Source organism: Bos taurus, chromosome 13 (assembly GCF_002263795.3).
Source record: "Bos taurus isolate L1 Dominette 01449 registration number 42190680 breed Hereford chromosome 13, ARS-UCD2.0, whole genome shotgun sequence".
Lineage (NCBI taxonomy): Eukaryota > Metazoa > Chordata > Mammalia > Artiodactyla > Bovidae > Bos > Bos taurus.
The window spans coordinates 66,596,198-66,610,147 of record NC_037340.1 but is presented as its reverse complement, the minus strand read 5'-3'; the positions used below and the strand labels follow the sequence as shown (position 1 = coordinate 66,610,147).

Sequence of the window (13,950 nt, the reverse complement as noted above, 5' to 3'; positions counted from 1 at the left end):
TCAAGCTTTTTTTATCCCTTGAAATCTCTGGCACTCTTGGCCTAAATAATTAGTTATCACAGAATTTTAAAGCTAGAAGGGAGCTCAGAGGAACTTACTTAATCTTCCCTCATTAGTCATATGAGGAAACTGAGGCCCAGAAAGATTAACTGATTTGTTCTCAATATCTTAGATGGCAGGAGGAAAAGTACAGCTTACACTCAAAATACTGCAAACTAATGGCCATGAAAAGGGAGGTGAAATGTCTCAGTTGAAGAAAATTTTAAGAGGAATGTAGATCATTCTAGGCCGGGGGGTCTCAAAGTGGGGTCCCTGGCCCCACAGCTTAAGCATCACCTGGCATCTTGTTAGAAATGCAAATGCTAAGGTCTCATGGGAGACTTACTGAGTCAAACTCTGGGGGTGGGGATGTTCAAATCAGACCGCTTTGTCCCTGAGAAATGAACGCCAGTGGTCATGCTCAGTCTATTTTGTAAATGACAACTAAAATCAAAAGCACTTAAGATTCGCGCATTCGTCTATACGTGTACCATAGTTCAATTTTAAAAGTTTTTTTTTTTAATTGGAAAACTAGATTTGGGTATTCAATTGGTTCCAGTTCTAGCTCTGCTCCTTACTGTTTCATCTTGGGCAGGTAACTGACCCCTCCAGCTTGAGTTCCCTTTTCTATAAAACGGGCTTGCCACCTACCTCAAAGAGCATGTTGAGAATTAATGTAAGGACGTATCTAAAAGCAGGTTAGTTCAGCCCAGCACCGTGGGTAGGAGCTCCAGCTCTGGGGCAGGCACCTTTTTGTACCTCAGTTCTCTCATTTGTATAGCAGAGATTTAAAACAGCCCTCCACATAGGGTTGTTATATTTAGAGATAGGATGCAAGCATGCAATCCATCTTTCATGTCTATAAAAACTGCCCGTTTTCAAAGAGCTTTTGCAGCTGTTAACTTGGGTGATCCTCATGACTTTCCACAAGAGGATGGGTGCGTCTGATTTATCATGGACTGGATTCCAGACTGACCATCTTTTAGGAACAGGAGGAGTGGACACTGATCTTACAGAAAGAAAACTGCATGAACAGTGCCATGTAGAGAATGAACAGAGCTGGAAATAAGATCAGGATTCTGGTTTTGACTCCGGCCACTACCTTGGCCCACAACCTTTGGGAAGTCCCTTTACCAAAATGGGGTTCACTTTTCATTTGTACACATGTGGGTTGAATGAGGGTGTCTGTAACAACTCTCAAAATGGAATTCAAACTCCTTATTATGGCCCACAGCAAGGCCTCCATAGCTGGTCATCTGCCTACATCTCCAATTTCATCGCTTTTCATTCCCCTGCTCATTTACCAAGTTCCAGCTACATCAGTCCTCTTCCTGATCCTCTAACAGGTTGCACCACCTTCTACTTCAGAGTCTATGTACTTGCTATTCCCTCTGTTTTGATTATTCTGTGCTTTTCACATGATTGATTCCTTCTCAACCATCTTACCATGTCCATTCTTCAAAGTCTTTCCCAGACCATATTATCTAAAAATAATAGGTCCTGTCTCCCACTTCCATGGGTTATTTTCTTTAATGGTGCTGTCTGGGGCTTCCCTGGTGTCCAGTGGTTAGGACTCTGCACTTCCACTGCAGAGGGTGCAGGTTCAAAATCTGGTCAGGCAACTCTAAGATTTCACATGCTGTGCAGTGCAGCCCAACAATTTAAAAAATAAATAAATAAAGACAAAAAAAAACCATCGCTGTCCAACAAAAATATATTGAAAGCCATAAGATGTATATATAACTTTATGCATATATAACTTTAAATTTTCTAGTAGCCACATTTTAAATATGGCAAATATAACTTTAAATATATATATGACTTTTGCATATGATGCATATATAACTTTAAATTTTCCAGTAGCCACATTTTAAATTTAAAAACATTTTAAATGTTTTTAAGACGATAATACTAGTTTTAATAATTTTCTTTAAGTCAATATACCCTAAGCATCATTTCAGCATGGAATCAATATAAAAATAATATACTTTAGTCACCTTTTCATCACTTCCTTCACACTAAATCTTGAAAATCCAGTGTATACTTTACATGGGTAGCGGACCTCAACTCAAACTAGCCACATTTCAAGAGTTCACTAGTAACATGTCACCAGTGGCTGTATCAGACAGCCCAGTTCCATAGTATATCCTGTGTATCCTTCAAAGCACTTATCATGACCTGAACTTCTCATTCATTTACTCTTATCTTGCTACTTCCCCACCAGATTATAAGCTCCACAAAGCAAGAACCTTGTCTGTTTTGTTCAGTGCTGTATATCAGTGGATACAGTGCCTTGCAAAGTACATACTCAATAAATATTTGTTGAGCAAATAAATGAACCTTTTCAAGCTTTAATGTTCTATGAGTGCTCTGCCACCTTAGTTGTGTCCAGCTCTTTGGAACCCATGGACTGCAGCCCACCAGGCTTCTCTGTCCATGGGATTATCCCAGCAAGAATACTGGAATGAGTTGTCAATTTCCTCTTCCAAAGGATCTTCCAGACCCAGGGATTGAACCTGAGTCTCCTGTGTCTTCTGCATTGGCAGGCACATCCTTTACCACTTGAGCCACCTGGGAAGCCCATTTTATGAGTAGTGTGCTCATGTGTAGGCCAAACAGGCATCAAAGTGAAAGAGTTAGTTGCTCAGTCATGTCCAACTCTTTGGGACTCAATGGACTGCCTTAGTTGTGTCCAACTCTTTGGAACCCATGGACTGCAGCCCACCAGGCTTCTCTGCCCATGGGATCCTCCAGGCAAGAATACTGGAATGGGTTGCCACTCCTTTCTCTAGAGGATCTTCCCGACCCAGGGATTGAATCCAGTTCTCCAACATTGCAGGCAGATTCTTTACCATCTGAGCTACCAGAGATATAACCACTCATTCAACCCACCTATCTCCATTCTTCTTTCACATCCAATTACTGTCTTAAAAAGGAAATCTCTTGGCTATATACTTCCTATTGCTTACAAGTTCTTTCTCATGATGTCTGAGTCTCCAAGGTCAGTACTATGTACAATATATTGGCTGAGGGAATTGCATGAATATAATTGCTAACATTCTTCAAACGTTTATTCTGTGACAAGCATTGCTCCAAACACTTCACATTTCACAACAGCTTCACAACAGACTTTTATGATAGATACTTTCATCGCCCTCACTTATAAGATGAGGAAACCAAGGCAGAGAGAAGTTAAATATTTTGTTCCAGGTCACAGCAGTCAGGGAGCAGCAAAACAGGGATGCCAAGCAACAGAGCTCCAGACACATGGTTCCTAGTCCCCTATTCTCTACTGCAGAGCTGTCCAAGGAAAATGAAAAGCCAGCTATATATGTAATTTTAGTAGCCACACTAAAAGGCCAGTAGCAACATTTAAAGTCAACAGAAATAGGTAAAATTTATTTTGAATATATTTTATTTTGCCCATTACCCATATACGATTATTTAATCAATATGATCAATAGTCAAAGTAATTGATATGATCATGTAATCAATATTAAAATTTTACTTTTTTATACTGATTATTCTAAGAGTCAGTCAGTTCAGTTCAGTTGCTCAGTCATGTCTGACTCTTTGCGACCCCATGAATTGCAGCACGCCAGGCCTCCCTGTCCATCACTATCTCCTGGAGTTTACCCAAACTCATGTCCATTGAGTTGGTGATGCCATCCAACCATCTCATCCTCTGTCGTCCCCTTCTCCTCCTGCCTTCAATCTTTCCCAACATCAGGGTCTTTTCAAATGAGTCAGCTCTTAGCATCAGGTGGCCAAAGTATTGGAGCCTCTGCTTCAACATCAGTCCTTCCAATGAACACCCAGGACTGATCTCCTTTAGGACGGACTGGTTGGATCTCCCTGTAGTCCAAGGGACTCTCAAGAGTCTTCTCCAACACCACAATTCAAAAGCATCAATTTATCGGCGCTCAGCTTTCTTCACAGTACAACTCTCACATCCATACATGACTACTGACGGATCTTTGCTGGCAAAATAATGTCTCTGCTTTTTAATACACTATCTAGGTTGGTCATAACTTTCCTTCCAAGGAATAAGCGTCTTCTAATTTCATGGCTGCAATCACCATCTGTGGTGATTTTGGAGCCCAAAAAAATAAAGTCTGACACTGTGTCCACTGTTTCCCCATCTATTTGCCATAAAGTGATGGGACCGGATGCCATGATCTTAGTTTTCTGAACGTTGAGCTTTAAGCCAACTTTTCCACTCTCCTCTTTCACTTTAATCAAGAGGCTTTTTAGTTCCTCTTCACTTTCTGCCATAAGGGTGGTGTCATCTGCATATCTGAGGTTATTAATATTTCTCCCAGCACAGTAAACTGTGGAAAATTCTGAAAGAGATGGAAATACCAGACCACCTGACCTTCCTCTTCAGAAACCTATATGCAGGTCAGGAAGCAACAGTTAGAACTTGACATGGAACAAGAGACTGGTTCCAAATAGGAAAAGGAGTACGTCAAGGCTGTATATTGTCACCCTGCTTATTTAACTTATATGCAGAGTATGTCATGAGAAACACTGGAAGAAGCACAAGCTGGAATCAAGATTGCCGGGAGAAATATCAATAACCTCAGATATGCAGATGACACCACCTTACCTTACGGCAGAAAGTGTAATTTAACACAATTCAGACTAGTCTCATTTCAAGTGTTCAACAGCTGTATGTGGCTAGTGGCTACCATACTGGACATTTAAGAAGACCAAAGAAAGGTAAAACGGTTGAGCTGGGAGCCAAAAGACCTCACCTCTAATCAAAGCTCTTATTGAGTGACTTTGGAAAAGTCTTTTTTTACCCTCTGGGTCAGTTTCCCCACATGTATTCTGAGCAAATGGGACAAGAAGAGTCCTAGGGATCCATCACATGTGAGAAAGTCAAACATCTGCCAACAACTGCAATTAACATGTGTCCAACTTTCTGCACTTTAAAATCAGCTTTCATACTCATTGATTACAGTCCTCAAACTACCCTGCTGCTAAGTCACTTCAGTCGTGTCCCACTCTGTGCAACCCCATAGACGGCAGCCCACCAGGGTCCCCCGTCCCTGGGATTCTCCAGGCAAGAACACTGGAGTGTTCTTCTCCAATGCATGAAAGTGAAAAGTGAAAGTGAAGTCGCTCAGTCCTGTTCGATCCTCAGCGACCCCATGGACTGCAGCCTTCCAGGCTTCTCCGTCCATGGGATTTTCCAGGCAAGAGTACTGGAGTGGGGTGCCATTGCCTTCCCCGCAAACTACCCTAATAGGTAGCTATTACTGTCTCTGTTCTATACATACAGAAGTTGAGGCTCCAAGAAGACAACAGAACTTGTCCCAAAGCCACAGAGTCGATCAGTAGAGAAGCTGATACTCAAATGCAAGAAAGGCCAATGCTCTCCCACCACGATCATCAACTCAGTGACTTGAAGAAGAGAATTAAAGGGGAATGGTTGTGAAGATAGTCTGGGGCCTTCAGAAAAGTGAAAGGCAGTCAAGTCTCAGGGTAGGGTGAGAAGAGGCCCAGACTGAAGTTAAGAAGAGGTCCGGGCCTTGAGGATCGTAATGAATTGAAAGAACCCAGGAGAAATTCGAGGGAGGGACCCGGTTGACACGAGAAGTGAGAGGACCCAGGCCCAGGGAAGAGATGGGAGAAAGTGATATGAAGGAACTCTGGTCCTGCGATTCCTGCCTGGGTGAGAGGACGGTCCCCCCAGCCCTCCTCGACCCTCATACCTGGTAGCTCAGAAGTTCCCCAACGTCCATGGTTGCAGTCTCAGTCAACACTGGCTACTCGGATTCCCTCCACTCACGACCAAACCGCGGCCCCCAGAGCAGCGGCTCCAGCCACACTGCCGTAAAGCGCCTGGAGCAGGGGCCGCAGAGCCAATGAAGCAGAAGTGCGCGCGACAAGCAAGCCGGCCACACTGCAGTAAAACGCAGCGATACTGCAAAGCGCCCTGCTTTTAACAGCACTACTTCCGCCCGGAACCTGAAGGGGGCGGGGAAAGGGGCGGAGACTTGAAGGGGGCGGTGCGTTAAAAGAAAAGAGTAAAGGAAGCAAGATTTATTGCGCGCCCCCTACGTGCTGGGCGGAGTGCAGGGCAGAATGCACGGTTGTTTCCCTTGTCCTCTCTTAATCCATTCAGTGACCTAGGCAGTTTTATTCCTCATTTTATTCTCAGTTCACAGAGAAAACTGAGGCATTGAACTGCACTGTCCAGTACTCTACCTACTAACCACATGTGGTTACTGAGGGCTTGAACTATGGCTAGTCTGAATTAAAATGTGCTTTAAGTGTAAAGAAAATACCCATCTGATTTCTAAGACTTGCGTTGATTACATGTTGAAGTTATACTTAGGGTCAAATAAAATATAAAATTTAATTTCACTTTACTATTTACTTCACCATTTCTGTTTACTTTTTAAAATGTGGTTAGTAGAAAATGTAAAGTACTCGTGTGGCTCTCTTTGTGGCTTCCATTCCATTTCTGTTGGACAGCACTGGCTCAGAAAGTGTAGTGTCCAAGACCAGACAGTTGTTAGTGCCTGCGAAACAGTTGGTGATGACATTTCCTTCTCTGGGCTTCTGTTTATTCATCTATGCAAAGGCCAGTGGAAACTGGATAATCCTGTTTCTACTTAAGTGGTGTAAATAGGTTTTCTGTAGGTGAAAGTTGCCCATCATTGGAAAAGAACTATTCAAAGAGTGCATCTGAGCTCCTGGGATTTAAATGTTTCTGTATTCAAAGAGAGCTAAGCCTCTCTGCTAGTTCCCTTGGCTATTAGTCTGGTGCTTTTCATGTTCATGCTGTCTGTTTTAGTCCTTTCAGGCTGCTATGGAAAAAAAAAAATACAGTGGCTGGCTTATAAACACCAGAAACTTATTTCTCGCAACTCTGGGGGCTGAGAAGTCCTAGATCAAGGCACTGGCAGTTTCCTTGTCTGGTGAGGGCCTGCTTTAGGATTCACAGAAGTGCCTTCTTACTGTATCTTCACATGGAAGAAGGGGGTGAGGGATTTTTCTCCCACCTCTTTTACAAAACTAATCAGGAGGGCTCCACTCTTTTGATCTAATCAGTTCATCAAAGCCTCACTTCCTAATACCATCATCTCGGGAGTTAAAATGTCAAATTATGGGTTTCTTGGGGAGACACAAACATTCTGACCATCACAATATTGATAACCATCCTTCTCATCTTACCTTCACTGTCTCCAATTGTACAGAAATTATTTTTATTCCTCAAACTACCAAATCCTCTCCTCTTCTGCCTAGCCACTAGCCCCACACCTCAACCAACTGTTTCTCATCTTTCAGACCTCCAATGTCACTATCTTAGCATAATCTTCCACTACTCACCTTGGGTCCAAGTAAGCAAACCCTCCTCATGATTCTCTTTCCTAGCACCTTCTCTACTTCACTGTGTCTCGGTCTGTCCTTAATGGCTGATTACTTGTTTATTGACAGCCTCATTTACTGGACACAGGCTGCATGGGAGCAGGAATTGTGGATGTCATGTTAACCACTATATCCTATGACAAAAACCCTGATACAGTGTTCGGTACAGGAGGAGGAGTTTCCACAAAAGGGCCTTGTGGGTCATGATAAGGAGATTGGATTTTCTGCTAAGAGCATTAGGAAGATATTGAAAAGGTTTTAAGCAGGGGGGTTGGGGGGGGGCGGGTTGTGATTGGGTTTATGGTTTTTAACAATCACCTATGCAATCTGCTTTGAACTGAGTTATCTGAGTGTCTTTTCCTCTCCTACTCAGCTGTGGGGGTAGACTGTGCCTCATTCAGGGATGCAGGACAGAGTAATGGTGGGAGTGTGTACTTTGGAATTGTGTACTCTTTAGAACTATGTCCCAGTTCTTGGTATCTGGAACCAGCTTATATAGACAGGCTTGCAAGACCCTGGGGTTAAACTTTAAGGAAATTTACAAGCCAGTTGACATCAGGTTGGTTCCTTCAAATCCACCTCAGTGGGCGTATTTACAACATGGAAATCAACATATGCTACAAATCATGACTCTTGGTTTTTCAGTGAGCTGACTGTTAAACCTTTACCAACACATCACTAATTTTGGTTCTAGCCAAAGTTCCACCACAATCACCTCTGTGCTTTTAGACAAGTTACTTTCTCTCTGTCAAAGTTGCAGTCTTCTCATATGTAAGGTGACTCATTCATTTATTCAGGAATTCACTGAGTGCCTGGTCAATGCCAGACACAATTTTAGGCTCTGAGGATATCGAAGTTTGTAAGGAGATAAGTTCCTGCCCTTTTGGGACCTACATCCTAGTTGGGGAGAAAACGTAACAAGGAAGATGAGGATGTAAAATCATCCTCATTTTACAGGTGTAGAGACAGAGGCAAGTGGCTATGTACCTGATTGCCTTCTCCGAAAAGTGGAGATCCAACTGAATTTACATCATAAGATTATGGGGAATTTACAAGAGATGCTGCATGCAAAGCACTTAGCTTGGTGCCTGGCACAGTAAAGTACTCAATCAATATTTGACTAAGAGTTGAGTGGGAATTGGGGGAGAGGGAGTAGGGCAGGGAAAATGAGCTCATTTCTTATATCCTTTCCTTTTAAGGTATTCAGTCAAGTCTGTGTATTTTTAGAAACCAGGCCTTAAAATATAAAATCATAAGGCAAAATCATATGAGAACCATGTTTGGGGAAGCACCCTGAAATTAGGATAATATACCTTCCAGGGCGGAGAAGGCAATGGCACCCCACCCCAATACTTTTGCCTAGAAAATCCCATGGACGGAGGAGCCTGGTAGGCTACAATCAATGGGGTCACTAGAGTCGGACACGACTAAGCGACTTCACTTTCACTTTTCACTTTCATGCATTGGAGAAGGAAATGGCAACCCACTCCAGTGTTCTTGCCTGGAGAATCCCAGGGACAAGGAAGCCTGGTGGGCTGACATCTATGGAGTCGCACAGAGTCGGACACGACTGAAGTGACTTAGCAGTAGCAGTAGCAATACCTTCCAGGGAAGGTTTTCCAGAGAAGGTGCCATTTGGACTAGGGCTTAAAGGATGAGAAGAGTTTGCCAAGAGGACGTGGGGAAAGATGGGTGACCTGGACAGAAGAAACAGCATGGACATAGACAAGGAACTGGACAGGGAATATTGTGTGTGGAGGGAATGGTAAGAAGTAATAGAGGAGAGGGCAGCTGAGCTGAGGAAGAGCACAGAGAGAATTAAGGGATTTAACACATAAAAACATGACACCTGCCGGGGGCCAGCCCAGGCTGATCCAGGGTATTCGAAGGGGAGACGGCTTCGGCGAGGATCAGGATACAATAGCTTCAATTAGATATTAATTAGAGATATAAAGAGTAATAGAATGAGGATAGCTCAGCAGGAAAATTCGGTGGAGAAAAGAGGCTGAGTAGCTTGGTTTACGCGGGAGACCAATAAAACTTCAAGACAAGAAGCTTGCACCACTTACATAGGCTGCAGGCGTCCTTCCGTTCTCCCGAAGGAGAGGAGACACTGAGGCCTCCCCGGTCAGATCTTAGAAGCCCAGGCATAATAAGTAAGCTTGGTGGGTTCCGCGCTCCAGATGGAGACTCAGCCAGAGTTTGAGAGAGAGAGCGACATGGGGAGACCAGTATTTCGAGAAACTGATCCCCATTCTTTATTTTCCAAGAGTCTGTTTTTATACACTGACATGTTATACAAAAGTCACGCAGGGACAGCAGTCCTGACTTTTATTAAAGTCAGGTGCTTCATACAAATGTATACAGAGGTCTTAGGGGTGTTAAATCATCTTCTGGCCAGGGGGCCTGCTGACAATTTATGACCCTCTCCTTGTGACAGCGGTCAGTCAACCAGAACACTTATTTCTCCAAGGGTGATTATTCTTAAAACAGACGCCACCTTCCGAAGGTACCAGATAAAGTTACATTCCTGTAGGGTGAGGGTGTAGTGGGTTTTAATTAAAGAAGGAATTTGCTTAGCCTAAGGTCTAATGTGATTAATATCAAAGGTTAATACTTATTTCTTCTATATATTCATTAATGTGTATAAGGGCAGGGGATGTGGAGACTTAGCAATAAACATTGGCTCAACAAATGAAAAACCCTTCACCAATACAATTTCTAATCAGCCCACTATACTTGTACTAATGGTTTTCTAACTTTTCTAAAGAACCTGTTTTTAGAAGGTTTAAAGCATCTTATGCCTCTCACAGTTGGGAGGCTGTGAGCAATCACATGTGGCCGGACAAGCCTGTCAGGCAGGCTAGAGAACGTTCAGAGGAGTTTGTAGGTTAAAACACTCTTGTCACGCCCAGGAGTTTTTACTAACTGGAGCTCTAAGTTAACTCCTTCTCCGAAAGAGGTGGTGGGGGACAGCCCCCCGTAAAGTCAGAGGTGTAGGTGAGAGCACAAAGTAGCAAAGTAGGCAGGCTCTGGTTATGGGGGTAGATGCTTGAGAATTTCCAGGGGGACTCCTGAGGCTCATCCCACCTTTGCGTATGTCGAGCCTCCTTCCTCATGACCTTTGCCACGGGCGGAGTGCCTCACGCCAGCCCCCAACTGACACCCAATCATGTCTGAATTTCAGTTAAATGATAAAAAAGGTTTTAGTATAAATATGTTCCAGAAACTTTCCTGGTGGTCCAGTGGTTAAGACTCTGCATTCCCAATGCAGGGGGCCTGGGTTAGATCCTTGGTCAGGGAACTAGATCCCACATGTCACAATTAAGAGTTTGCATGCTGCAACTAAAGATCCTGCATGCCACAACTAAGCCCAAGTGCAGACAAATAAATAAATATTTTAATAAATAAGTAAATATATAAATATGTTCCATGGAATATGTAGTAACATACCAAAAGCTTTTTGTTGCTTATCTGAAATCCAAGTTTAGCTGGGCATCCTGTATTTTATCTAGCAATCCTCATCATGGAGGATCTTGAATATCACATTGTGATATTTCAATTTTATCTTGATGGGAAGGTCCATTAATAATTCCTTAGGAACCTCCACAGGGATAAAGGTTGGGGCCCCCATTCTTCAGGTCTCAGCTTAATGTCACCACATCACAGGCATCTTCCTTGACTATGAGATCTATAATAGTCCCTCCCTCCCCTGAAGATTCTCCATCAGGAACTTCTCTGGTGGTCCTGTGGTTAAGAATTTGCCTTGCAATGCAGAGGACACAAGTTTGATCCCTGATCAGGGAACTAAGATCCCACATGCTGTGGAGTAACCAGGCCCTGTGCACTGCAACTCCTGAGACTGCACGTCACAACTAGAGAGTCTGTGTGCCCCAACAAAAGACCCTGCTTGGTAAATCAGCAGCCAAATAAATAAAGACACAAGTAAATTTTTACGAGAAGATTCTCCATCAGCATTCCTAACCGTTATCTTCAGAACACTTGTGATTTGTGTTTCTGTATTTATCTTCTTTTCACTCATTGGGGAGGGTCTGTTTTCTCTTTCATATGCTATGCTCCACAAGGCCAGGGATTGCTGCCTTGCTCACCACAGCAACCTCAGAACCTAATACAACACCTAGCACTTAACTCGGAGAAGGCAATGGCACCCCACTCCAGTACTCTTGCCTGGAAAATCCCATGGATGGAGGAGCCTGGTAGGTTACACTCCATGGGGTCGCTAAGAGTCGGACACGACTGAGCAACTTCACTTACACTTTTCACTTTCACCCATTGGAGAAGGAAATGGCAACCCACTCCAGTGTTCTTGCCTGGAGAATCCCAGGGACGGGGAAGCCTGGTGGGCTGCCGTCTATGGGGTCACAGAGAGTCAGACACGACTGAAGCAAAGCAGCAGCAGCAACAGCACTCAACTGGCACTCCCTACAGTTGCTGATTTAATAGATGAACCAATCAATCTACTGAAAAATTGATACAATCCTGGCAATAATACTATCAAATACTTTCAAATCCCTACCCCAAACCCTAACAAAATGCTATTCCAATGTTAAAGATGAGGAAAGTTCAGAAAAGCTGTGTATATGCTAAGTGAACTAAGTCCAACAGAAAAAGCTTAATACCATATGATTTCACTTAGATGTGAAATCTAAAACAAAAGAAAAAAATGGGCTCATGAATACAGGGAACAGATTGATGACTGCCTGACGTGGAGGGGTGGGGAGTGGGCAAAATGGGTGAAGGGGGTCAGAAGGTACACATCTCCAGTTTTAAGATGAATTACTCATGTATTATAGTATATAGCCTGGTGGGTATAATTAATAATACTGTGTGCATATTTGAAAGTAGCTAGATGAACGGATCCTGAATGTTCTCATTACTAGAATAAATAATTTTTGTAATGATGTAGGATGGACTTCCCAAGTGGTTCAGTGGTAAAGAATAAGTCTGCCAATGCAGTAGACATGGCTTTGATCCCTGGGTTAGAAAGATCCCCTGGAGAAGGAAATGGCAACCCACTCCCGTATTCTTGCCTGGGAAATCTCATGGACAGAGGAGCCTGGCGGGCTATAATCCACAGGGTGACCAAACTGTCAGACGGGCTTAGTGACTAAACAACAAAGATGTTACCTGGACTTATGTGGTGATTGTTTTGCAATATATACAGATGTAGAACATTACATGGTACACTAATATGATTTATGTAAAGTATACATAGAAAAACTAACAAAGGAAAAAAAAAAAAGAAGAGCTATGGGTTATGCACCAAACAGTCCAAAAACATGTGATAATGATGATGATTTGAGCGTGGCTTCCACAAGAGAGACGGGAGAAGGGCACCACTCTGGAGACCAGCTGCTGGGCTGTAACCTTTTAAAAAATCTAATGTGGAAGAATGATTCCTTCTGGAAAATTTCAAGTAGCTGTGGGCCTCCTAGTTTTCCTTAAACTTCAAGCTTTAGGTGCTCCAAGATGTAATCAGAGTCTCCTCCTCCATCTTTTATTGCCACAATAAATTATTTGTTGGAACAGCCTTTAAGAAAATATCCTCCGAAAAAACACTCATAAAGTGTATTTATCACCAATATTGAGCTCCTACCCTGCCATTATGGACTGATTGGAAACATATGACAGTGTCGTAGAAATCCAGACGCCTCCATTCAGGCACTGAATGAGCGGGGAAGAGTCGCAGGGTAGGCAGTGGAAAGGGGATCTGTATTTCCTGGGGAGTAGAATGCAGTTTCTGGGCTTCAAGAGAAGTCTTTGTTCCCTCTGCCTCTCACTCCCCAAGTCCAGGTTCTCAGATCCTGTCTACTCTAGTATTTTAATTTTTTATTTTGGATTTTCTGTTTGCTATCTTTTTTAAAAGATTTGTTTGTTTACTTACTTATTTACTCTTGTCTGTACTGGGTCTTCGTTGTCGAGCTCAGGCTGCTCTCTAGTTGGGATGCGTGGGGTTCTCACTGCAATGGTTTCTTCTGTTGCAGAGCAGGGGCTCCAGGCACAGGGGCTTCAGTAGTTGTGGTGCAGGGGCTTAGTTGCCCAATGGCATGTGGAATCTTCCCAGACCAGGGATCAAACTCGTATCCCCTGCATTGGCAGGCAGATTGTTAACCATTGGACCACCAGGGAAATCCTACTCCAATATTTTTAAATAGTGAAAGCTGAAATGTAGAAGGTTTAGTCACTTGCCCACAGCCATAGTGTTAGTCATTGGCAGTACTCCAATCCAAGCCTGTCTGACTATGCACTGCACAGTAGGGATTTGAGCTCAGTGAACCTCCCAAACGGTGCTGACACTTATGATCCAAGCACAGATGATTACTGAATGCTGAAGAGTAATTATCTCTCCCAGTAGGCACAGGTCTCAATTAGATACAAGGAGAGTTTGCTTTCTTAGATACACTGGGAGCCAAGTAATAACTCTAACAGTCAGGGAGGTGCAACACAAAGGAATTATTTGGGGGCTTTATTATTGTTAAAGTATGATAATAGAATTGAATTACATTG

At 43.2% G+C, this 13,950-nt stretch overlaps 1 protein-coding gene across 1 annotated transcript in view; it reads right to left on the bottom strand.

The window, feature by feature from the left end:
* CTNNBL1 (catenin beta like 1) overlaps nucleotides 1-5,878 on the bottom strand; it is a 166,823-nt gene extending 160,945 nt beyond the window's left edge. The window contains 1 exon segment of the mRNA NM_174637.4: nucleotides 5,760-5,878. Within this exon segment, the coding sequence (NP_777062.2) occupies nucleotides 5,760-5,789 (30 nt within the window). The 5' untranslated portion in view covers nucleotides 5,790-5,878.
* Between the last annotated feature and the right edge of the window lie 8,072 nt (nucleotides 5,879-13,950).